Source organism: Heteronotia binoei, chromosome 3, assembly GCF_032191835.1.
Source record: "Heteronotia binoei isolate CCM8104 ecotype False Entrance Well chromosome 3, APGP_CSIRO_Hbin_v1, whole genome shotgun sequence".
NCBI classification, from domain to species: domain Eukaryota; kingdom Metazoa; phylum Chordata; class Lepidosauria; order Squamata; family Gekkonidae; genus Heteronotia; species Heteronotia binoei.
The window spans coordinates 98,218,742-98,245,895 of record NC_083225.1 but is presented as its reverse complement, the minus strand read 5'-3'; the positions used below and the strand labels follow the sequence as shown (position 1 = coordinate 98,245,895).

The following is a 27,154-nucleotide window of genomic DNA, read 5'->3' as shown; positions in this document are numbered from 1 at the left end:
CACAACAAACTAATCTGCCTTAGAGAAATCTGGAAGGAAGTCACTGAAGTACATTAATCTCCAAATATACCAGAGAAAGTGCTCTCCTTTGGAAAACATGTGAAGCCTCCTTGCTCAGAAGCCCAATCCTCAACACATTAGGACAGTTTCACAAATGACTTTTTTCCCTATGCAAAGATCACAACCTTATAGAAAAAAGTATGATGAGTGAAGCAACCAGGGGCAGGCCCGGCGCTAGGGGTTCTGGCACCCCTAGGCCAAGGTTTGTCCCCTCGTTTCTTCTAGCGCACACAGAGGATTTGCGGCCCAATGACATCACCTAAGGTGACGTCATCACACAGGTGCTCTACTGGCCCAGCAGCTTTCTCTGAAGGAAGGGGAGAGGGTTGGGCAAGGGGCGTTCTTGTTCAGCTCGTTCCTCGCGCAGCCCTCCCGCCCCCTTCAAAGGGAGTTGACTGGGAAGCGGCTGCCCGTGTCCTTCCTCCGTTCTGATTCGGAATGGAGCAAGAAGCACCAGGCAGCCACTTTCCAGCCAGCTGAGTTCCACTGAAGTGGGCGGGCTGAGCAAGAACGCTTGGCCCATCTCTCGACCATCCCTCCTGCCCCCTTCAGAGGGAGCTGGCTGGGAAGCAGCCGCCCGCATATTTCTTCCTCTGTTCCGATTCGGAATGGAGCAAGAAGCACCAGGCGGCCACTTCCCAGCCAGCTGAGTCCCACTAAAGGGGGTGGGAGGGTTGGGCGAGGGGCGGGCCGAGCAAGAACACCTGGCCCACCCCTTGACCAGCCCACTCCCCCCCTTCAGAGGGACTCAGCTGGCTAGGAAGCAGCCACACGCGTGCTTCTTCCTCCATTCCAAATCAGAATGGAGGAAGAAACATGCGGGTGGCTGCTTCCCAGTCACTCCATTGGTGTGAGTGGGGACGAGGAGAGGGTGCCTGCCCCTGCCCTCTGCTCCCATGGCCAGGTGGCGTCCCAGGTGACCGCCTACCTGGCCTACTCCCACGCACCAGCCCTGACCAGGGGGTTTGTTGCCAGGAAGGGCTAGTTAGAATCAAGATGCATCTTGACTCCTGTATTTTGCAGGGGGTTGAACTAGATTACCCTGGAGATCCCCTCCAATTCTATTCTATCCCCACCCCTCACTACCTATATGAAACACTTGAGGAAGTTTGTTTCAATGTATCTGAAGAAGTGTGCATGGACATGAAATCTTATACCCAGAATTTTAAACTTTATTAGTCTTAAAGGTGCCACTGGACTCAAACTTTGTTCTTTTGCTTCAGACACAGCTACCCATTTTGCTTATTAAATAAAATGTAGATGTTCATCACTCAAAGTAACTCTGCACACACAGCATGTGCTTATGTGTGTACAGCAGCAAAATGCACAGAGGGTTGGATGCTGAAACAGAACTGGCTCACGGTCAAGTTGTCTCCAGTTTGGTGTAGTGGTTAACTGTGTGGACTCTTATCTGGGAGAACCGGGTTTGATTCCCCACTCCTCCACTTCCACCTGCTGGGATGGCCTTGGGTCAGCCATAGCTCTGGCAGAGGTTGTCCTTGAAAGGGCAGCTGCTGTGAGAGCCCTCTCCAGCCCCACCCACCTCACAGGGTGTCTGTTGTGGGGGAGGAAGGTAAAGGAGATTGTGAGCCGCTCTGAGACTCTTCGGAGTGGAGGGCGGGATATAAATCCAATATCATCTTCTTTCTATGTATGTTAGCCTTATGTATATGCTGAGATTTTATCATCCTCGAATTTGGGAATGTTGTCATTTGAACATTCCCAGCCATGGAGATGGAGCCTAGGGGCTGTGCCCATGTTGGGGCAAATCCACATGGGAGACAGCAAATTTAAGCCAGCCATCTTTTCTGTTGGTAAAGGTCACTTCCAACCACTAAAAAGCCTATGCTGTGGATGATGGGAGCAGCATGCGTAGTGCATAGTGAACGGAGAAGAATTTGGTGAAGCTGAGTGAAAAACCCGGCTGGATCCAATACAGTGACACAGTGTCTTCAGTCATGACTGGGTCAAACACACTTGGTACCACTCTTCCTCTATATGAATTTCTCAGAGTCAGTCTGATGTAGTGGTTAAGAGTGCGGATTCTAATCTGGGAGAACCAGGTTTGATTTCCTGTTCCTCCACATACAGCTGCTGGGTGACCTTGGGCAAGCCACAGTTCTCTCAGACATCAAAAATAGAACTCTCTCAGCTCACTTACCTCACAAGGTGTCCTGTTGTGGGGAGAGGAAGGAAAGGAGATTGTTAAGCCACTCTGAGACTCCCAAGTCTTCTTCAGCATCCACAATGCCATATGAAAAAGCTTAAAGTTCTTTGTTTCTGCCAATATTTTGATAACTACTGACATTTAAATTATTAATGATAGTTTACAAAATAAAAGTATACTTAGAATCCAGATAGTTTGCAAACTAGGAGTATAATCAGAATACAGATCAGAAGACTCTAAAACTCAGCATCTGGGTATTTAGACACAACCACTTCAAAAAGCATTAAAGCATATAACAACATAAGAACATAAGAGAAGCCATGTTGGATCAGGCCAACGGCCCATCGAGTCCAACACTCTGTGTCACACAGTGGCAAAAAATTTTATATACACACATACACTGTGGCTAATAGCCACTGATGGACCTGTGCTCCATATTTTTATCTAAACCCTTCTTGAAGGTGGCTATACTTGTGGCCGCCACCACCTCCTGTGGCAGTGAATTCCACATGTTAATCACCCTTTGGGTGAAGAAGTACTTCCTTTTATCCGTTTTAACCTGTCTGCTCAGCAATTTCATCGAATGCCCACGAGTTCTTGTATTGTGAGAAAGGGAGAAAAGTACTTCTTTCTCTACTTTCTCCATCCCATGCATTATCTTGTAAACCTCTATCATGTCACCCCGCAGTCGACGTTTCTCCAAGCTAGAGTCCCAAGTGTTTCAACCTTTCTTCATAGGGAAAGTGCTCCAGCCCTTTAATCATTCTAGTTGCCCTTCTCTGGACTTTCTCCAATGCTATAATATCCTTTTTGAGGTGTGGCGACCAGAACTGCACACAGTACTCCAAATGACACCGCACCATCGATTTATACAGGGGCATTATGATACTGGCTGATTTGTTTTCAATTCCCTTCCTAATAATTCCCAGCATGGCGTTGGCCTTTTTTATTGCAAACGCACACTGTCTTGACATTACCACGACCCCAAGATCTCTCTCTTGGTCAGTCTCTGCCAGTTCACACCCCATCGACTTGTATTTGTAGCTGGGATTCTTGGCCCCAATGTGCATTACTTTGCACTTGGCCACATTGAATCGCATCTGCCACGTTGACGCCCACTCACCCAGCCTCAACAGATCCCTTTGGAGTTCCTCACAATCCTCTCTGGTTCTCACCACCCTGAACAATTTAGTGTCATCCGCAAACTTGGCCACTTCACTGCTCACTCCCAACTCTAAATCATTTATGAACAAGTTAAAGAGCATGGTCCCCAGTACCGAGCCCTGCGGCACCCCACTGCTTACCGTCCTCCACTGCGAAGACTGCCCATTTATACTCACTCTCTGCTTCCTATTACTCAGCCAGTTTTTGATCCACAAGAGGACCTGTCCTTTTACTCCATGACTCTCAAGCTTTCTAAGGAGCCTTTGATGAGGAACTTTATCAAAAGCTTTCTGGAAGTCAAGGTAAACAACATCTATCGGGTCTCCTTTGTCCACATGTTTGTTCACCCCCTCAAAGAAATGTAACAGGATAGTGAGGCAAGATCTTCCCTTGCAGAACCCATGCTGAGTCTTCCTCAATAATCCGTGTTCATCAATGTGCCTACTCATTCTGTCCTTGATAATGGTTTCTACCAACTTTCCCAGTATTGAAGTCAGACTGACTGGCCTGTAATTTCCCGGGTCTCCTCTGGAACCTTTTTTAAAGATGGGGGTGACATTTGCTACCTTCCAGTCCTCAGGAACGGAGGCAGATTTCAATGAAAGATTACAGATTTTTGTTAGAAGATCCACAAGTTCAACTTTGAGTTCTTTCAGAACTCTCGGATGTATGCCATCTGGACCTGGTGACTTATTAGTTTTTAATTTGTCTATCAGTTGTAGGACCTCCTCTTTTGTCACCTCAATCTGACTCAGGTATTTCAATACCCCTTCCAAAATTAATGGTTCTGGGGCGGGCAAAAAGTTCTCATCTTCCACAGTGAAGACGGAGGCAAAAAATTCAATTATCTTCTCAGCCATTTCCCTATCCTCCTTCAGTAATCCTTTAACCCCATGGTCATCCAAGGGCCCCACTGCCTCCCTGGCTGGTTTCCTACTTCTAATATATTTGAAGAAAGTTTTATTGTTGGTCTTTATGTTTTTTGCAATATGCTCCTCATAGTCCCTTTTTGCCTGCCTGATCACAGTCTTGCATTTGATTTGCCACAGCCTGTGTTCCCTTTTACTAATCTCACTTGGACTGGTTTTCCACCGCTTAAAGGAGTCCTTCTTACCTTTTACAGCTTCCATTACTTTGTTTGTTAACCACGCAGGCCTTTTCTTATGCCTGTTTGTGCCTTTCCTAACTTGTGGTATGTATTTTATCTGAGCTTCTAGGATTATAGTTTTAAATAGCATCCAAGCTTCCCCAAGGGTTTTGACCGTATGTACCTTTCCTTTCAGTTTCCTCCTCACATGCCTCCTCATCTCAGTGTATTTACCCCTTCTAACAACAGATATATGAGGCACTGGCACTGGCATAGAGCAGGGGTCCCCAATCCTCTGCCGAGTGGTGTGCCTGCCTCCTCCTCCGTCACCGTCACCTCCTCTTCCCTTCCCGTCGCCTTCCCCCCACCTGGCCCTGCCGGCCGTGGCGTGTCTGCCTCCTCTGCGCCCACTGCTGCCACCTCCTTTCATTCCCTCCCCCCGGGCCCTACCGACTGCAGTGCGTGGGGGGAAGAGGTGACAGAATAGGACAGAAAGGGAAGAAGGGGGCAAGCACTACGGCCCAGGGGGGTGGGGTTTGAAGCGCTGTGGGGGGTGGCAGGGGGCACCTGCCTGGGGCGCCATATGCTCTCGGTCACTGGTTTTTCCCTGCAGCTGTTTGGCAGGGGGCGGCCTGGGAGGTGGCGGCAAGGCTGGTGAAAATGGGGGAAGGAGGTGGCAAAGATGCACAGGGGGGCAAAGGAGGAAAACGGGGGGAGGAGGATAGATCCAGGTGGGCAGCCGTGTTGGTCTGAAGCAACAGAACAAAGTAGGAGTCAAGTTGCACCTTTAAGTGGTGGTGAGGCTGTACAGGGGGAAAGGAGGAAAATGGGGGGAGGAGAAGGTGGCAAGGCTGTGGGGGGGGGGGGCGGAGGGAGGAGGAAAATGGGGGGGGGAGGCGCCATGGAGGCTGGTCGAATTGGGTTCCCCTACCCTGCTGGCTCTGGGGCCACGGTCAGCAGGCAGATCTTCCAATGCACCCTAAAGCAGGAGTCCCCAGCCCCCAGTCCGTGGACCAGTACGGGTCTGTGGCCTGTCAGTATCATATATATTACAATGTAGCAATAATAATAATAAGACAAAAAGGAGACAAAAAGGTTGGGGACCACTGGCATAGAGAACTATTTTGTGAATATGTATCTTCACAAAGATTGAGGCAAAACCAAAAGAAAATACTAAGTCTCTGAAAGGATTTAAACACTGCGTCCACCCAAACTCACATGGGTCTTCACACAGTAAATGGATTATAAGTGCCATCCTAAAGAGAGTTATAGCCTAAACCCACTACCTTTCAGGGACTTTGAAAGATGTAATTCTGATGACACTGTAAAACTGTTTCATAGCAATACATGGGGATTACAATGCTCAAACTTGTACTGAGCTTATACACAAATAAGTAAGGCAAATGAATACAGCAAACCAAGAATCCAAAGATGTACTTAATGCAAGATGTACTTAATGCAAACCCCAGTGGCAAGATCCAGATCTAAGACACAACTGCACCACACCAAGGCACTCAGGCAGGGCCTTCTCCTAATGTCAGGTTTAGGATTGGTGGTAGGTTCTCTGCAGAAAGCTGCAGTCCTGGCCCTAGTGAGTGCAGCCTTAGTAAAGGTGCCTTCCCTCACAAGGCAAAGCAAAGTCATTTGCCTGAGCCACCAAAAACCCCTAGGCCAGCCATGAGTATAACTCATTCATAAATAGTTATATATCAAAGTAATAGTTTAAAAGGTAAAGGTAGTCCCCTCTGTAAGCACCAGTCGTTTTTGACTGTGGAGTGATGCTAATAGTTAGCAATTTATACTAATGAAAGTAAAATAATTTAAAAAACTTGAAGTTATGAAAAAAAAAACAAGGCTGCACCTGACACAGCTTTCCCTTCACCCAAGCTATTTCCTGAATCTTTCCATACACGTTTCAAACAGTGACTTCCTGTAAGATCACCTGTCCACTGAAACATAGCCACAATCTTACGCACAGTTCTTTGGGAGTAAATTTCATTGAATTTTCTTCAAAATACACAGGGCAGAGATGAATAAAAAACCCTACTAGCAGCATTAAAGAGGGATGCTTGTGTGTCTAACACCACCATGCCTGCAATCCTCCACTGCAAATTTGATGAAAAAAAGGTTAACTCTTGACAGCACACATGATAATGGAATATATCTTCAACCCCGCTCCATGTGCCTCACCTTCTGCCATAAAATGGGTGGTAATCAGAGACAGGACTTCCTTCATAGTGGCCCCTCAGTTTTAAATGTCCTCCCCACAAACCTAATTCTGAGTTTTAGCTGCGCTGTTACAATGATTCCATTCCCCAGGGATTTTATACTTTTAATATCTTGCGGTGCTTTCTCCCCTCGGAGCTCACTACATTTTTACATGAGATTTTCTACCTCTGGTCTCTCTGTGCATGATTATTTTTAAGAGCCTATATCCAGCCACATACTTCAGGTGATTTAATGGCTCTTAAGTGCTTGGGAAAGGGAGCAGCAATTTCTTTCAATTCTCCCCTCCCCTGACAAACCTGTACTTTGCCTCCTAAATTCTGCGGAGTGTGGGAATAAGGGTGGGGGCTTAGTGGGATGGGAAAGCCCACAAATGGTTGGATATCTACCAGCAGTTCTGCTGGACTCTTTATGATAAGGTATTTCTCAAAGTTATTTTTAAATAAAAGTAATGCTTACCATGTCAGAAGACAGCAGATAAAGAGGCATTAATGAGGGAACTTCACTTAAGTCATAGCTCAAACCAAGTAGTTTTAGTATTTCAGTAAGAACTTCGTATCTGGTGACATTACTCATTTTGAGATAATTGAAGTCATCTTGAGATCTTTTAGGCAAACTTTTGACATCCACTTCTAAATGCACCTGTGATTTGGAAGGGGAAAATACTCTGTAAATAAAGCTGATTAAAATCACTGCATGAAATTTAGGATCGTTATATCAGTTGCTTAATGAGCTGTTCTGTTACATCCTAAAAGTTTCTCATTCGTTTACGATAATCTTTCATCACAAATCAGTGCAGAGGGAAAAAATCAGCTGTGACAAGGGCTATTAGCTGATACCACTGCTCATTTTATATTAAAATAAACCAAATAATATGTTATCAAACCAGAAGTTAAACACAAGCAAAATTCTAAGTCTTGTACATTTAAACTAAGTAAAATTCCCTTTTCTGCTGAGTGTGGGATTTTTTTTTTCACTGAATGTGGAATTTTATGACAACAGAGGGATCAGTGGGCATTCAGTAACACAGCAAGCTTCTATTTCAGTTTAGATATGACCCGTATTGAAGAAACAATATGCTCAGAGTCAAGCTGCCCTGAACCCACTGCGGGGAGGTTGGAATATAAATCTAATAAAATAAAAATAAAATAAAGGTGTACCCCTTGCATACCCTGAAAAAACTTTGAACCCCTTCAGTCGTAACTGTCATAACTCCTTCAAAATGTGCATCAAATAGGGTTGCCAAGGGGGGGTGGAGGGGTAGAGTTACAATGTCCCGGTGAGGAAGCTCCTGGAAGTTTGGGCATAGGGTCTGAGGAGGACAAGGACCCCAGTGGGTAAAATGCCATAAAGTCAACCCACAGAGTCCAAAGTATCCATTCCAATTCTCCAGGGGAACTGACCTCTGTAGTTTTTGAGATGAGTTATAATTCTGGGGGGTTCTAAGATCCCACCTTCAAGCTAGCATCCCTAGGATCAGAGGATGAGGGAGGCAAACCCACTGCAATTAACCATCTCCCATTGTATTAAGTAAAAGTAATTTCTGCTCACACAAAAGGAATTTTGGATTCAAGACAGGACCAACAAAAATACCATTGTTCTAGCACAGATATTTTGGGCACAGAGATCTGAAAGACTAGGGTGAGAAAAAACTTTTCCTACAGAAAATTTGTAAATTTGGGGGAGTAATTTGGAAAAACTCCTAAGAAATATTCTTTTAGAATGAGAAAACCTTGTCTTGGAAGCATTTTACTTGTTCCAAATGTAAAGCATGAAAAAGTCTGTGGACTTATTCCATTTTTGCAATGGAAAAAAATATAAATTTGATGGAGAACTTAAAAGAATTCATAATATTTTTCTTTTCAGAATGACTGAAATGAAAGACAAAGTTTTACTCAAAATGTGTATTATCAAAAATTATGTAAGGCAATCTCAAATAATGACAATTTCTATGTAAACAGTTTTCAAGAAAATTGTTTTGCTTAAATGTAAATATTTAATATGCTATAATGTTATTATTAAAGAGTTCTGTGTTTTTAAAGCTACAAAGTTTAATTTAGCATCTACCGTATTTGCTGGCATATAAGACTACTTTTTTGCCCTGAAAAACATGCTTCCAAGTGGGGGGGTCGTCTTATACGCCGGGTGCACTTCAGTTGGGATAGACATAGCTGCCCATAGTGGCCTTCCGATGCTTGCCCGGTACCCATAGTGGCCTCCCGATGCCCGGCTGAGAAAAATGGGTTTGATTCCCCACTCCTCCACTTACAGCTGCTGAAATGGCCTTGGGTTAGCCATAGCTATCACAGGAGTTGTCCTTGAAAGGGAGAGCCCTCTCAGCCCCATCCACCTCAGGGTGTCTGTTTTCGGGGGAGAAGATATAGGAGATTGTAAGCCACTCTGAGTCTCTGATTCAGAGAGATGGAGGGTATAAATCTGCAGTCATCTTCTTCTTCAAAGTGGTGATCAGCATTTCCCTGAGTGTGTAAGAAAGGGCCACGAGAACTAAACACTGATGCAACCCTTCCTGCCTTTCCTCACATTATCTGCCTAAGTTCACAGAATCAATATTGACGTCAGATGGCCATCTAACCTATGTTTAAAAACTTCCAAAGAAGGGAGAGCCCACCACCTCCTGAGGAAGCCTGTTCCACTGAGGAACTACTCTGTCAAGGAAGTTCTTCCTGAAAACTCCTTTGATTTAATTTCAACCCTCTGGTTCTGGTCCAATCTTCTGAGGCAACAGGAAACAACTGAGGGGGTAGAGGGGTTTAGGTAGGGACATCAAATTTGCAGTGTAACTACTGGAGACCCTCCCCAAAAGAACCCCCAAGTTTCAAAAAGACTGGACCAAGGGTCCAATTCTATGGGCACTCAAAGAGGGTACCCCCATACTCTATTGTTTCCAATGGAGGGAAATATCAAGGCATACAACAAGCCAAGCATATTGTCCCAGAGAATCTCTGCAGTAGAGAGTCATGTGTGGGAAGCAGCATGTTTGCAAGGCCAGCAGAAGAAGCAGTGTAATGTGCCCAGAAGAACAAGTGCCACTGTGGCAGTGCCAAAAACCTACCAGGGTTTTTGAGAATATCTGAAATTCAAACTGAGGGTGGAATTCTGCAAGGATAACAGAACCAATGCAAAGTACTAGTGCCCAGCAGCTGAACCCAGTTTTATTGTGGCAAATGCCAGCTTAAAAGGACTGATGTCAAGCACAGAATCACAATCCAAGCAAGAGGGAGGGGGTTGCAAGGACAGCAGAACCAGTGCAATAGTGCCAGCAACACAACCCTGTGTCAGTGTGGCAGCAGTGCAAACACAACAGAAAGCACCAGAGAAACCTGATACACTATTTCTCCAGGGAAGGCCTCAGAAAGTGAAAGGAGGATTGTGTCCATCTTGATCCTCCTTTCTCAACAGCAGTACACACCAACTATCAGTGACTCAGTAGAGGAGCTTTAGCCTAGGTGCTGCAGCTGTCTTTCATGACAGGCTCTCCCTTCCCCACCTCCCACCCATGCATAGAAATGTGTTTTAATTATATTCATTATTTATGGCGCTCCTGTGGGTTCTGCTGGTTTCTGTTTGGCATCTCAATATCCTACTCTACCCCTTTCATCGCCATCAAGATGAAGAGCAGTTTTTGTGCTGCTTTAATTTCAGCATGCAATTTGGTTTGGGATGGCTGGTGGTGACTCACACACTGAACTTGCACACACACCACCTTCAACATTGTCCTGTGCTGCACTGCTACCAGGGTTCTGTAGAGGTATTTTGGTGCAGGTGGATTGAGAATGACAGTGGGGAGATTGGTGGGGTATTTCTGTGCCAGTCCAAATGATAAATGACCCTGCTACTTCTTTCTAATTTTGTTTTAATTTTGGGAAGAGCACTACACCTCAGTTTCCCAGGACAGACTGAGAGAGGGTGCAAGCACAAGTATGAGTTCACCTCACTCATCCTCAAAGTTCAGGAACAGGTAGCCAACAGTGTTAAGTTGGCCTTCAGGAAGACCAACTGCTCAACTGTCCATGGGAGCAGGCATCAGTGATGTGAGCAGACAACATTGCCTGCATGGAGAAAAATCTGCTCACTCTGCATGCTCATTGGAGGACTGAGAGGAGCCTCTGGGCCATGGCAGAGGTCTGGCCAAACAACCTCCTTTGTGGCCTAGTAACTTGGTGGACTGATGACCTGTGACTCATAAGAGGTCTGCAAAGTACTTCCTCACGACGGTTGGCACTTTGTCGTGTCTCATGGGCCTGACACTCCCAGAAGGACCGAGGAGCCAGCCAATGACTGCCATCTCACAGGCTGTCATGGCAGTGGTCACGGGAGGGGGCGGGTGACGAGGCGCTGCCTAGGAGGGGAGATGGGGAATGAACAGCAGCAGAGCTGCTTTTGCCCCCCCCCCCTTTTTCAGCTTATACCAATGAGCCCCTCTTGACCTGCATGCACTCAGCTCGCCATGAGAGCTCATTTCCTCAGTGACTGAACTCATTGGTCCACTTGGCAAGCCTGTCCTTGATGCACAGGTCATATATAGTAGCCAACATGTAGACCTTCTGTTGTGTGACAGGCTGAAAGTGAGTCTCAAGTCCAACTTGTAGCCTTCTCACCAGCATGCACAGTGGGAATCATGTCTGGACGTCCTGCAGCTGGCTCCAAAAAAGAGGCTAAGTCTTCATGCGCCATGAGGATGATGGGGATGACCAGTGCCAGCCTTGGTATGTCAAACAAGAGCATCTTTTTGTACCTCTTAAAGGGTCTAAGAACTTCCACAGTCTGAGAGATGGTCAACCACTCCTCATGAGTGAGCTGGCTCTCTTCCCAAATGACCCCAGCCACAGAGATCAGGGCAGTAAGGGCTCTCTTCTGTCCCTCCAAGCACTCAAGCATGGCACAGGTGGAGTCCCAGCGAGTGCTCATGTAACCGATCAGGTAGTGCACTGGCACACCTATCAGTGTCTGCTTCTCCCACAGCAGGCAGGTGTCCCTCACACTGAGAGAAAAGTGACTGAACTCACAGGTTGCAGCATCCAAACTGGGATTCTCTGCAGATTCCCAAGGCATCCTTAACCACCAGGTGGAAAAGGTGGGCTGTGCAGTAAATGTGCCTGAGGCCCAAGAACTCATCTGCTGTCCTCATGTTTGTGCCACCATCAGTCACCATGAAGTCCATCGTAAGGTCCTGCCTACCCACACCACTAACTGTCTTTCAATGGTGGCTGAGATACTGTTCAATGTGTGCAGCCCATTGAGTGGAGCAGAGCCGGGCAATTGCCAGCCTAATGGCCTTGACTCTGACTACACTAGTGGTTTCCCACCCCCACCATCACTGGGTTCCCACCAGTGTGCAGTCAGTGAGAGATTTGCATTGTGCACCTGACACAAGGTCCAAATTTCGAATGTGAAGTGCACAACTCTCCCAAAAGCACGGGACAACTGTGCCTTCCTGTGGTCCCTGATAGCCCTGTACGAAGAGGGCATCACAGGCCTGCTCAGTGTGATGTGAGCAGGGGGCATTTACCCCCCCAGGGATAGGTGTCTAATTGAGCACCCCAGCAGCAGTCTATATTCCTCCCCCCAAGAAGCTCCACCTGGTGGTGCTTCTTCAGATGGTTCCTCATGCCAGTAGTCATGAGCAGTGTTTCCTCTAAGCTGAGTTAGTGTGAGGTAGCTCACAATTTTTTAGCCTCCAACTCACACATATTTTTGTCTCAGCTCAGGAAAAATGGCCCTAGAGCAAACTAATTTATGCGGTAGCTCACAACTTTAATGCCAGTAGCTCACAAAGTATAATTTTTGCTCACAGGACTCCACAGCTTAGAGGGAACATTGGTCATTAGATGATTTAGGTCTCTCCCATGACTGATCCAGGCCCTACACAACTGGCACCGTGTGAAGTGGGTACCTTCTGTCAGCTGGAAGGGCTTCCAGACATCAGAGGTGTAGGGACATCCATGCTGACCAACCCCTGCCAGCATCCTTGGAGCCACCTCTTGTGAGGAACTTGGAACAGACATACCATGTCTTGGAGAAACAGGAAGAGATGTCTGAAGGAGAAGGGGTTGAGATGGCAGCACCTTGGGTACACCTCCATCTCTTCCCCTTGCACCACCTCCAGCCTCCCCTTCTGTTCCTTCTTAGAAGGCCTGCTGAACTCCAGAGGACTGGAGCAGTGGGCGGGGTATCTAGCCTCTCCTCTAGCTCTTCCAGAAGTCTTTGGGTTCCTGGGGTGAGCTCCAGAGCTGAAATACTCTTATCCCCAAAGCTCACCCCAAAAGACAGCTCAGGCAGCTGCTCCTCCTCTTCCTGCAGAGCCTCAGCATCAACAGCTGGAGGAGGACCTGCCTGAGCAGCAGACCCTTGCCTAGTGCCAGTGCCTGCAGGCACCTATGCAGAGGATGCCCCAGCACAACCTTAATAAAGAGGTCCATGCATAGCTTCTTCACTGCACCACTCCAGCCAAAGGTTGGAATGGCAGAAGGCAGATGTAGAGCAGTCCTCTGCACAGGTGGAGGGAAAACCTCCACCCCTCTAGTCTTCTTCTTAGTCTTGCCCCATGGCCCCAATGCATTCCCTTCCTGTTTACTCACATTACCCCAGGCCAAGCTCCATCTAACTTTCGGAGAAGGCATTATGGACCTAACCACCTGCACTGCAACCTGACCCTAACAGTCTGACATGTTTCTGTGAACCCTCCCACCCATAAGCTAGGTTTTTGTTATTCCAAAGAGCCTAACCTACCTATGCTTCAGTTTTCTTTCTCTTTCAGTTTTTTTTAAAAATTAGTGAATTCCTACACTGTCCCTGGCTTTGGTTTAAGAAAGTGTCCTTGAAATGGAATGTGGCAAACCTTTAAAAAAATTAAGGCTTTTTATTAAACTACTCCTCACTAGGTTCTACTGGAACAAGCCTGGTTTCCTGTATGGAAATGCAGGAGCTTCCTCCTGGAAACTGAAAGATGACAGGACAACCTAATAATTTGTCTAAAAGCACCTGCCTTCACTGAAGCTCAGACTATCAAACAGCAAACTGCTTTTTAAAAGTAAATCTAATATACTTATACCACTGTTTGAAGACAAACAACTTTTAATATTCTCCAAGTGCTAGCCTAGTTAGGGAGGAACTAAGACCTATGCTGAAATTTATTTAAAAGTGTTAAAAGTTACAGTTCCTAAAACCCTTATTACTAGAAGCCTATTTAGCAGCACCTGTGTTGAAACCAGAAGCACACACACACAGAACCAACTATAAACCACAAACCAGAAGACTTCAACCACCTAACCAAAGAGATCCAGGAAGAGTTCTGAGAGGCCCTAGGGCCTAGGCAGGAGGCAACACCACCACCATCCCCACAACCTACCTCAAAACCCCAGAGATGTAATGTTAAACAGCAAAATGAAAGAACTTTTAAAACCTGTTTTTAACTACAAAGTGCAACCTCCCCCCCCAAAAAAACGCAGAACAAACACAAGCCAGAAGCCAAAAAACACAACAACCTCAAACCACAAACCAGAAGATTTCAACCACCTAATCAGAGACCCAGGAAGAGGCTGAGAGGCCTTACGGCCTTACCACCCCATAATCCACCAACCAAGACTGAAGATCAAACAGAAAAATGAAAAAACTCTTTAAAATTGTTATGATAAGTCAAACTAGTAGTTGTCTTCAGTTCAGTCTGATCTGAAGTCCACAGTCTCTCAGGCAGCAGAAGAGAAGAGTCAGGCTCACAGCAGCTGAAGCAAGAGCTAGCCATACAATTTCCAGCCAAACCTCAGCAGCAATGAAGTCTAGCTCAGCCAAACCCAAGATTTAATGTTCTCTGCCCATGTGCAGAAGAGTTTCAAAAAGAACCTGATTGGCTAAAGAGCAGTGTATGTTTCCCCCTAGACTGGAATCTTACTGGCCTAATTGCCACTGCTCCTTCCCCCCTCTCTCCTGTTCCCGGGGAAACCAAGGTAGGTAGTACCTACTATGCGTCATGTTTGAAGCCAATAAATGGAAAAACCGCTAAGTAACAATTGCACACGCTTATCAAATAACAAATTTTGCATGTATTCAAACTTCTAGCAAATTTACAAATAATTCACATAACATATTAAATATTAAACCAGTTTCCACATGCATGTCAACATATATACAAAGCAAACTCCTATTCCTCTAATAAATCGTCCATTGGAATGTCCAACATTCCTCCAAATAGAGGGGAAAGGGTCAAGAAATCCATTCAGACTTCAGAAGATGTTCGTTATTATCCAAGACATTTCAGTTTTATTCTTCACTTTTCAGGCTGTGAAATGGAACTCGATTTCACTAAATTTCACACACAGACACAAGGTTCTCGGCTTTCATATATGAATCAGTGGGTTACTCAGCAGTTTTTCCATTTATTGACTAAGACACTGAGACCCTTTCATTTGTGGACTATGTCATGTTTGAAGCAGCAACAACAATCTTGCAAAACTGCACTGCAATGCCATTTGCAAATGCATAGCAGTGAGTGGCTCTAAGCTCCCCTTAAGGGGCATCTGTCATCGGCCTGCAAAGACCCCTCTTTCCCCCTTCCCTCCTGTTGCTCCAGAAAACAGAGCAAATGGTGGGAAAGAGCCAGAAACAGAAGGCAAGTGCATCCCTTAAAAGTTTAACCCCCCCCCCCCCTGCAAAATCCTCTTCTCTATTTATCCTCACAACAACTCCATAAGGTAGTTTAGGCTAGGGTATGTAACTGGCCCAAGGTCACTCAGCTTCCATGGCAGAGTGGAGATTCAAACCTGGGTCTCTAACCACCAAGGATTTTTTTTTAGCAGGCACACACAGGAACGCAGTTCCAGCCAGCTTGGCATCAGTGGGTGTGGCCTAATATGCAAATGAGTTTCTGCTGGGCTTTTTCTACAATAAAAGCCCTGCTATCCACTATGCCCCAATGGCTTTGGGGTGGAGACTGCTGTGGAATAGTAGTGAGCAGTCAGGCCTGCCACTGGTTGCTGCCAGCCTCACCCCAACAAATCCTTCCTAAAGATCACAACAGCCCCCATAAGGGCCCTGCTCCTCCCCCTGTCTTTTACTGAATGTTGGCATTAGTGTTGTAAACTTAGGGCTTTTCTGAGGTTTGCAAAAGGATGTTTTGTCTGTTCATGGCTCCACTATCTTGGTTTAAGTATCCACAGATGCAGCCATACAGAGAATACCAATCTGCTATGGCAGCAAAGGGTGCAGAGGTTTGCAACTCTTTCTCAAGTACTGGGTATACCTGCAACTTTAATAGAAAATTTAAATTCCATATAACAGAACAGAATATTTTAGTTCCATAAATATGCTAGATAGTTCTACTTTATATGATAAGTAATTGTGCATGTTATGTTTAGGTTTGATAGGAAACCTAAACAATATGTATTGCACATATCTCAGTTCCCCCCTAAAGTTCATTGGAGGGGGATGTCATACAGAAAAATGGAGAATTTTCTTCCCTATTGCTCCAAACTTTCTGGAAATTTTGCATCCCTTTTCAGGCAGTTTATACACACAGCTTATACTTTCGGTTTATATTCACAGTTTACGTACACATTTGGTTTTCTTGCAAACAATATTATTGAAAAACATATTGAAAAACAGGCAGTCAGATCTTTTGTATTCCATACCTGGCAAAGAATGGCTTCTCCTCCACTATTTCCATATGACATTTGAACCATCACCAAATCTTCATCTGTGTTGTCAAAGTAACCAAGGAGCTTCATAGATCTGAGGTCTGCAGTTTCTCTCTTGAAAACTTTCCCACTAGCTAGGACATTTAGCTTAATCTCATAGTCATATTTAGAAAACACCAGGGCCTGTACTGTGTCCATCAGTTCATCTTTGTTTTTTATTTGTATACCACCAAAAGTAAAAGAGGCTGAAAGTCCCAGAATCTTCCCACCTTTTGACATGAATACCAAAAATTGTTTGGATACAGAATCTGAAATGGGCTCTGATGCAGCAATGATCAATAGCAATGCATTGTCAACCCAGGGAACGCTCAACACTTGTTCCTCTAACAGCTGGTAGACCGTGTAAGTATTAACATTAACACATTCCATGAGGATTGATTTTATTTCTTCAAATTTGACTTTACCAGAAGTAGAACCAACATAAATTAAAACATTAGGTGGTTTCCCAGTAAGCTTTACTCTTCTGAGTTCACCTGCCAGATATCCAGCTTCTTCAAAATTGCCCCTGTAATCATCAGGAAGATCTGGGATGTTTTCTGCAGATGCAAACTTAACTGACTCAATAGTGCTATTCTCAAGTTCCAAGCACTCGTGGCAGCTGGAAAGATGCAAATGATAATGTTCTCCATTACTACTTTCTTTTTCAGACACATGCTCATGTTGTTCACGATGCTTATCTGCTTCCTTCAGCCTGCTTTTCTTTCCCTGAAATTCTTGATCACCACCTCCTGCACAATCAATAGCTTCCTCTTCTGGGTTAGAAGCTTTCTCAAATGTTGAATCTTGAATCGGCACACGTACATTACTGGCCTTTATCTCCTTTTCTGTACTTGGCACCAGTTTCAGTTCCTCCAACTCTGACTTCTGGAGGTGTACAGCTAACACATTTTAAAATTATTAAACAAAATATACAAAAGTTGCAATGTCAATAACTCTGCAGCTTAAACCAGTACCTCAATAATAAAAATTGTGCAAAAAACCCCATATTTTCTCAATACAATATAACATCAGCTTCTATAATGCTATAGGGCATGCAGTTATCAGTTAATCCTCCTTTCCCTCATAAAATCAAGCACTAGCAAAGCAAGCTTCACCATCATTTCATTTTGCTAGTAAAATGCAAGTGTTTTAAATTCTATGAAATAAGTCATTTTTTAAATATTACATTATTATTCAGAAAATAAATTTCTAGCAGTTAGGTAGAAGACTAGTGTGCAGACCTATTAAGGTGCTTGTAGCCAGTCTCAAAACTCAAGATTTACATGTGTTACATTCTGGAGACTTAGATCTAGAAATATTTCAGTGGTTTGATTTTCAGAAGGTATGAACAGCTACACTGCTTGAGAGGGAACTGTTCCAGTCCAGCATAACAGTATGATTATCCTACTGGCTCCCCACATTCAGTAAACATGAATGTATAAATGGTTTTCAACGCTGGATTGAGAAACAGGCATAAAGTGTACTAACACATAGCTGGTACTGACTAGATCAGATGTGTCAAACTCATTTGTTACAAGGGCCAGTTCTGACATATCATTTTGTTGGGCCAGGTCACATGTGCTATAAAATGTAAAATCAGGTACTAGAGATATAAACTTTATAAAGGTGATTTCAGATGCTAAATGGCAATAGCAGGTGAAAATAGCAGGCTTGATTGGATTAGGTGTAATATGCAGAGCCTAAAGAACCCGAGTTGGGTCCATAAACAGCTCTACAGACTTGAGAAATAAAAAAGACTCCTTTAGGAATTGGAAGGAGGGCCTTATAACCAAATAGGAATATAAACAAATCACTGTAGAGAAAAAGTTAGGAAAACTAAAGCTCAGTATGAGCTTAGGCTGCCCAAAGATGCTAAAAACAACAAAAAAGGGTTCTTTTCTTGTGTTCAGAGTAAGAAAAAGAACAAGGACATGGTAAGCCCATTGTGAGGGCAGAAAAGTGAAATTGTAACAGGTAATGGAGAGGGGGGAACTGCTCAATTCCTACTTTTTCTCAGTCTTCTCTTCTGAGGGAAACGGTGCTCAACATGGCAAAAACAGAACATATAAGAAGGGTATGAAGTTCCAACCTAGGATCAGCATAGGGGTAGTACATGAACACCTAGTAACTTTAAATGAAACTAAGTCCTCAGGGCCAGACAAACTGCATCCAAGGGTTCTAAAAGAGCTTGCGGATGTAATTTCTGAGCCTCTGGCTATTATTTTTAAGAATTCTTGGAAGACAGGACAGATGCCAGAAGATTGGAGGCAGGCGAATTTTGTCCCCATGTTCATGAAGGGGGAAAAGGAGGCTCTGGGTAACTACCGACCCGTCAGCTTGACGTCTATACCTGGAAAAGTTTTAGAACAAATCATCAAACAGTCGGTCCTGGAACATTTAGAAAGGATGTGACTACTAAGAGGCAGCATGGTTTTCTCAAGAACAAGTCATGTCAGACTAACCTTTCTTTTTTTGAGAAAGTGACTACCTTGCTGGATCAGGGGGATGCTGTAGACATCCTTTATCTTGATTTCAGTAAGGATTTTGATAAGGTTCCACATACTATCCTTGTTGACAAGTTGGTAAAATGTGGTTTGGATCCTGTTACCGTGAGGTGGATCTGTAACTGGTTGACAGATTGCACCCAAAGAGTGCTTGTGGATGGTACCTCATCCCCTTGGAGAAGAGTGACGAGTGGAGTGCCTCAAGGATATGTCCTGGGACCTGCTTTGTTCAACATCTGTATAAATTATATGGATGAAGGAATAGAGCAGGGGTGGCCAACGGTAGCTCTCCAGATGTTTTTTGCCTATAACTCCCATCAGCCCCAGCTATTGGCCATGCTGGCTGGGGCTGATGGGAGTTGTAGGCAAAAAACTTCTGGTGAGCTACCGTTGGCCACCCCTGTAATAGAAGGAATGCTTATTACTTTTGCAGATGATACTAAATTGGGAGGGGTTGCAAATACAGTAGAAGACAGAAACAGGACACAGGATGACCTTGACAGGCTGGAAAACTGGGATAAAACAAATAAAATGGATTTTAACAGGGATAAATGTAAAGTTCTGCATTTAGATAGGAAGAATCCAATGCATGGTTATAGGATGGGGGAGAATTGTCTTAGCAGTAGTAAGTGCGAAAAGAAACTTAGGGGTCTTAGTGGACCATATGCTGAACACGAGTCAACAGTGTGATGTGGTGGCTAAAAAGGCAAATGCAGTTTTGGACTGTATCAACAGAAGTATAGTGTACAGATCACGTGAAGTGATGGTATCGCTTTACTCTGCTCTGGTAAGACCTCACCTGGAGTATTGTGTTCAGTTTTGGGCACATTTTAAGGAGGACTTAGACAAGCTGGAACGGGTCCAGAGGAGGGCGACGAAGATGGTGAGGGGTCTGGAGACCAAGTCCTATGAAGAAAGGTTGAAGGAGCTGGGCATGTTTAGCCTGGAGAGGAGGTGGCTGAGAGGTGATATGATCATCATCTTCAAATACCTGAAGGGCTGTCATATATAGAGGATGGTGTGGAATTGTTTTCTGTGGCCCCAGAAGTTAGGGTCAGAGCCAATGGATTGAAACTGAATCAAAACAGTTTCCGTCTCAACATTAGGAAGAACTTTCTGATCGTTAGAGCAGTTCCTCAGTGGAACAGGCTTCCTCAGGAGGTGGTGGGTTCTCCTTCCTTGGAGGTTTTTAAGCATAGGCTAGATGGCCATCTGACAGCAATGAAGATCCTATGAATTTAGGGGGAGGTATTTGTGAGTTTCCTGCATTGTGCATGGGGTTGGACTAGATGACCCTGGAGATCCCTTCCAACTCTATGATTCTAGGTAGTAAGTGTGGAGATATCAGCATTGGTAATGACACAGGAAACCTAGGTCTCAATTCCATCCAGGAGGATGAAAAAAATAAATGGACATCAGTCTGACATTAGAAACCACAACATTCAGTTGCTGACCTAAGAGTAGAAGTGCTCTTACAAAAGAATTTCAAAGGAAGATTAGAAAGAGAGACTGCTGAATTGCAAGTGATAATGAAGCTCAAGACAATGCATCCTCCTGGACTGAACTGAAATCTAATTTTCCTGTCTCTTCGACAATGTGTGTTATTAACATTTGAATACCTGAAATCATTTCACTCTCCAAGATATAAGGACCTTCTCAACAAAAGTTTATACCTGGAATAAAATGTTGTTGGTCTTACAGCTGCCATGGGACTCCACTTTTTCTTCTCTCTCTCCCCTCCCCCTCCCTTCCCCCCCCAAGAGAGGAGGAGCAGCCCCAGAGAAGAAGGGGGGGGAGTGGTGCAAGAGAGAGGTGGAAAGAGGAAGGGGGAGGGAGGCAGGCAAGAGGCAGGATTTCTGCCTAAGTTCACAGAATCAGCATTACTGTCAGATAGATGGCCACGCAGCCTCTGCTTAAAAACCATCAAAGGAGGAAATATTTAATATTTAATCATGAATATGTTGTATTGGAAGTTGACAACATATACTCTTGAGCAAGAGATGGATTAAGGATAGATTCTCAAACATTCTTAAACACATGCACTTGATAAACTAATACAAATGGAACTGCAACTAACAGGCAATGCTGCAGGATAGACGTTGCTCCCCTTCTTTCACAGGGTGTTACCGAAAGCTATTTGATGGAAGTTCCTTTCATGGCTATCTTATATAGTTACTTTCTTCTAAGCCCACTAACATCAATGGATGTAGAAGGGTGTAACTCTACTTAGGACTGCACTAGTTGTGGGCCACTGCAGATACAGAGTGCAATGGTGTAATTTTTTGGTAATAAAACTTACACATAATTTTGTGAGGTACCAATCCATTATCCATTTGTAGTCTATCTTCCATAAATGCTATTCCAAGGCTACTGAAGTTGTCTATACTGGCTTCAGCAAACAATACGTAAGGTTCTCCGGGTTTAAATGCCAAAGGTGAACAATAATCTGACCACTTCACGAGCTGGAGAAAAACACAAGATATAACAAAAATCTACATAGTCAAAATATTCAAGGAACTTTCCCAAAAACGGAGCTAACATTCCTATACTGAAAAGTTACAATTCTAGTTACCACTTGCAATTACCAGTGTAATTCCAGACCTACAAATCTCTAGGCAGAAATCAAGACATTACCTCTAACAACACAATAGATATAATAACAATTTCTTCCAGTGAAATATCAAAGTAGAAACACAAATCCCTCCCTCAGCATATTTGTCTGCTTCTTTCCATTACTGTCTTCTGCCAGCGGATGAAGACTTGTTTCTTTTTGCACTCTCTTAATGAAATTGACTCAAGATAAACTATTGATTTTGAATGTCCCGAATCTTTCCAATTTAAATCCAACACTCTAACTGCTATCCCACATCAAGCCTGCACAGTTTACTGCCCTAAGTTTGTGACTTAAGACACAATGCTCTGGGAAATTCTCTCATGTTATCTCTCATGGGTTTGTGAACTGATCAGTTAGCAATTTAACACTACAGTCCAAAATAGAGTTATCTCAGTCTATGCCCACTGAAATAAATGAGTACAAGCTGAAATGATTCTGCATAAGATTGCACTAATGATTTTGCTTACCCTTTGCTTGCTTTTTATGCAATATGAACAATGTTTTAAAACAAAAATATATTATTTTACTATTCCATTTTATCCCATCTTTTCCCTAAAGTGTATAGGGTAGATATCCCTTATATTGAGTGAGACCATTGGTCCACCTAGTTTAGTATTGTCTACTTTAATTTAATAGAAGCTGTCTCAGGCAGAAAAGGCATTTCCTAGAAGTTACTGAGATCCTTTCATGGTACAGCCACTGTTGCTACCGAGTAGTGTACACAATCCTTTATTTTTATTCTCAAGACATTTTGGAGAGACAAACAAGTTTGCTGAGAAATTCTTGACTCAAGATAACCCAGTGATTTTAACTGTCCTGTAGGGACAATCTTCCCAATGTAAGTCCAAAACTCTTACTGCTTATACCTCATCAGGTCTGCAGTTTACTGCATAGACTTCTTAGAAGAAGTGCCTTTAAAAACTTACCTTTTCTGTTGAGCATGTTACAGCCTGTGAACTGCCTGCTTGAGTGGAAATACTTTCAGTCAGAAATGCTATATGTTCAGATTCAAATATTTTGTCAGAATAAATAGGAGGCGATACAATAAGCAATGTCCATTGGTTTAAATCATCAAGGGACTGGGGGGAAAAAACAGTGACATTGCAACAATGTTGAGAAAAGTTTACATTCCCTTTATCCCAAGGGCTTAGCTCTAGTTAATATCAACAAAAACAAAAGTCATATAACAAGCTTCTTATTGCAATGATTCACCGGTTAATGATCAGTTCACAACAAAGGATTCATTAATGACTTCTCCAACCAGATTATCACATGCTGTACAAAATACCAGATCAGGATTGTTCAATATACACTGAAAAAAGTCCATAGCTGTATAGGACTGATGGACAATTCACACATACATCTAATGGACCCTTATAAGTTTAAACTATTTTAGCACTGTTTGTCAATTTAGTGTAATATTTTAACAATCAAATACATTCCACTCAGTTATCTTCAACTGTAATTACCAATACAGTCCTAAATACATTTTCCTGGGACTAAGCCACATTAGAACTTGGTTCTGATTACACCTGTTTAGGATTGCTCCATATATGTATGAATTGAAAAATGCTTAGCATTTATATCACAATTCCCTCAAGTATTCAGATATTTCTGCATGGAGAAAGGGGAACAAAAATTAAGAAGATATAGTATTTGCCTGGTGCCACCTGAGTTCTTTCCCTGAAGTTAAGAGTTAAACCAGTTATTTCCCCCCTCACAGCATCTTCACCCACACAAGCTCTAAAGGTGAAGATTCACACTGAAATACTAGTATATTATATAAACTGGCAACATTTTTGTGCTTAGAAACATTGCATGTCACTTGACAAATTATAGCAAAAGAGTTCAATTATTTCCACTCTGGATCAGCTCTGTCTTTTCAGCAACAATTTATATTACTTGCTAGAAGCAATGAGCTGTGAAACTGTTACTAGTGCTGGAAAAATCTCAACTCCCAACAGGTTCAGCCTTAAAAGATCACACAAATAGGAGGGGCAGTATTGTATCATTAATTAATAACAGGTCTTGGAAAGCAACAGGTAAGAGGTTTTCCATCTTTGCCTCTCCACTCAGGAAAAGCTTGACTTCTACAAGGCTAGTGAAAACGTTGTGAAAGCAACATCACCCCAGAGTCGGAAACGACTGGTGCTTGCACAGGGGACTACCTTTACCTTTTTTTTGTGAAATGTTGCCCTGACCTGAATAGCTCAGGATAGCCTGCGCTCATCACACTGGAAGCTATACAGGGTTGGTACTAGCTAGTAGGGGGGTTTTGGTAGAAAAGGCCCAGCAGGAACTCATTTGCATATTAGGGCACACCTCCTGATGTCATCATTGTTTTGCAGCAGGAACTCATCTACATATTAAGCCACACTCCTGACACCAAGCCAGCCTGAACTGCATTCCTGCTAAAAAAAAAGCCCTGCAAGCTAGTATTTGGGTGGAAGACCTCCAAGGAATACCAGGGTCATGACATGGAAGTAGCAATGACAAACCACCTCTGGACATCTGTTGCTTTGAAAACCCTATGGGGTAAAAAGTCAACTATGAATTGACAATACTTTCCATCACCATTCAGGTGTTGGGCACTGTGATTCTGCACAAAGAAGACAGCAGACTAACTAGAAGCACAGCTTAGTGTTCTGGCTAAGACCTAGCCATGCAAGTTTTCTTTTTACTAAGGCCTTTTCACACAAATTGCAAAATATATTTTTTAAAAAACCACCATGAAAACACAACCTGGATAGGCCATATCACCCGGCTACATAAGTAGAAGAGGGAAGGGGGTTACTAACACATAACATGTCAGGCGACTGAATGTTACTAAGAGAAAAATAAAACAGATGCATCTTTCTCTATCATTCTCTCTACAGGTCTGGGTGGGGTGGTGATGCCTGTTAATTTCCCCCTCTAATGCAGCTCTCGAAGGAAACGATTGAGTCACTAGGGAAGGAAAGCCACCCTATTCACACAACACACTCATCCCTTCTACCTCAAGAGCCCAGCCTCCGCCCCTCCCACATCACACCTGGGTTTCGTCAGTGAAGAAAACCTTGTTCCCCGACCTGAGGCAGATTCTCTCCGCGGGAAGACGGGAAGCTTCCTCCCTGCCAGGGGGAAGGCAACGGGGCTGGTCTAGTGTTTGGAGAGGGCACCCAGGGCCGGAGCAGAAGGTGAAAGAACAGCGAGTTCGATGTAGTCTGCGCACCGTGCGACGGATCAGCCCCGCCGAATAGGTCCCCCAACGCGCCCAAAGATACAAGTAGCAAAGCGTGATCAGCATGGCGCGTGGGCAAAGCCAGGTGGGAGCGGCCGCTAACGGCTACTTCGGCCCCATATCAGCACCAACCGCCGCTGAGGAGTAACAAACAGTCGAGGGAACTGTAGCAGCTGTGTCACCGCTATTGTTTCCTGATTGGCTATCCCAGCTCCACCTTATGCGGTTCATTGGCTGACATATCGCCAGATATGATTGGTTAGCGTCCTTTCCTTCTTTTCCGTTTCCTTTCCCCCCAGCACGGATCAGGAAAGAAATATAAGTAAACGGGAGTTTGGGAAGCTTGGTGCTGATACTTTAGGGTAGCAAAATGTTAATGAATTTTATTTCAATCTCTTGCACTTTGCTTAAAGAATTCCGTGTTAGTCTATCGGGCATAATGGATTGACATTCCATGCATGTGGCGAAGTAAAGGGAAAAATATTGCAAGATTGCTGGATTAGAATTCGTCAATAGTGCAAACTGCCCTTCCAAAATTATTAAGGATTGAGATGATGATTTTACTATAAATACTAATATCTTCCATAGTTTATACTTTTCGTATGTTATTGTGTTTGGTCATAGGGTTGTGAAGTGGTTTCAACAAAAATATTTCTTATTTATTTGTGTTATTTATAAATCTGCGTTTTTTTGCAGGAACTCAAGATGGATTACACATAGTACAATCAGCAAAATTGGAATATTCAGTAACCAATACATTAGGATTTAAATTTGGATTTAGAAACCACCAGAAATAACTGAAGTGTAGCATAAGTGTTAACATGGCGCATTAAGCAGTACAAGAGTTACAAAATAGGATCCTTACAATAATCTGGGGGGAGGGGTTGTAGCAGGAACTCCTTTGCGTATTATGCCACACACCCCTGATGTAGCCAGTCCTCCAAGAACTTACAAGACCTACTGTAAGCTCTGGAAGGACTGCTACATCAGGGGGTGTAGCCTAACATGCAAAGGCGTTCCTGCTACAAAAAAAGCCCTGATAATCTATATACAGCTGTATATAAAGTAACTCAAAACAATGCATCCACCTGGACTGAATCAAGGCCTAAATTTCCTATCTCATTACCAGTGCTGATTTCTCCACACCTTCTACATATCACACCTAGTCCAGTTACACCTGCTATTGTCATTTCCCTGCTAATGTTATTCAGCATCTGAAATCACTCCACTTTCCAATATATAGGACTCACATTCCAGCTGCATCTGAAAAAGTGAGCAGTGACTCACAAAAGCTCATATCCTGCCACAAATGTTGTTAGTCTTTAAGGTGCTACTGGACTCTTTTCTACTGCTACAAACACAGCTGCCCATCTTGATCTATCTCATATTATCTAAGTAAGTGTGTAAACCATTTCTGCAACCCTGCTACCTGCACAGAAAAGTTCTCTTGAATAGTTCAGGTTTTGCATATTTTGAAGAAAGCCAGGAGAGCAGAAGCTTTTCGGACCTTGAGCAGGCCATTCCACAAGGCAGGAACCACAATAGAGAAATCACATGTATAGGTGGTAATATTTTTATTTATTTATTTGTGTTGTTTTATAGTCTGCCTTTCTCACTGGGACTCAAAGTGGATTACCCAGAGAGTCAATACAATTGACAGATGGGACATTCAATAAACAATGCAACAGAATTTGGGTATGAGTTGTACAACCAACCAGAAGTCTAAAAGCAGAACTGAAGCAAAGCATTTAGTGTTAAGTATTAACACAGCAAGTTAAATGATGTATAGTGGGATCATAGTCTCAGCAAAATATGCACAGTAGTATAGACTAGGGGTGTGCAAAAAATCAGTATTTTTCATGTTCGGGTATATTGAACCCCAAAAATATCCGTATTTCCGATATTCCTGAATTCCAATACAGGTATGATATTTAGATTTAGAATTCTTCCGAAATCTTGAATTTTTTCCGCTCTATTATACCCTACGGGGACCATTATAGACATAGGAATTTTTTTAGGGGTTTTTTTTTTTTTGCTTGGATATAACCAAATGCACACCCTTAGTGCATAGCACAGTCCCTAACAATTTTTCCAAGTGTAATCCCATTTTCTGCATAGAAAGTCTCCCTTGAATAATTCAGTTTTGCATAGTTTGCAGAAAGCCATAAGAGTAGGAGTTTTCCTGATCTCCTTTGGCAGGTTGTTCTACAAGGTGAAGACCACAACAGAGAAAGCATATAGGCAGTTCTTGGCACCTGCAGAAGACCCTGCTCTGATGAATTAAGCTGTTGTGATGGAGCAAATGGGGAGAGGTAGTCTTGCAGGTATGAAGGGCTAGCACCATGAAGGGCTTTGTATATGATAGCTAATGCCTTCACTTGAGCCCAGTAACTGCTGGGCAGCCAGTAGAGTGACTGCAGAAT

At 43.6% G+C, this 27,154-nt stretch overlaps 1 protein-coding gene across 1 annotated transcript in view; it reads right to left on the bottom strand.

Annotated features, from left to right (window-relative positions):
• HLCS (holocarboxylase synthetase) overlaps window positions 1-24,924 on the bottom strand; it is a 303,409-nt gene extending 278,485 nt beyond the window's left edge. Inside the window, exons 1-5 of the mRNA XM_060234279.1 lie at window positions 24,543-24,924; window positions 22,438-22,590; window positions 21,197-21,359; window positions 16,349-17,292; window positions 7,164-7,346 (exon numbers count right to left, since the gene is read on the bottom strand). Coding sequence (XP_060090262.1) covers window positions 7,164-7,346; window positions 16,349-17,292; window positions 21,197-21,359; window positions 22,438-22,590; window positions 24,543-24,797 — 1,698 coding nt within the window. The 5' untranslated portion in view covers window positions 24,798-24,924. The remainder of the gene's footprint in view (window positions 1-7,163; window positions 7,347-16,348; window positions 17,293-21,196; window positions 21,360-22,437; window positions 22,591-24,542) is intronic.
• Window positions 24,925-27,154: the final 2,230 nt, after the last annotated feature.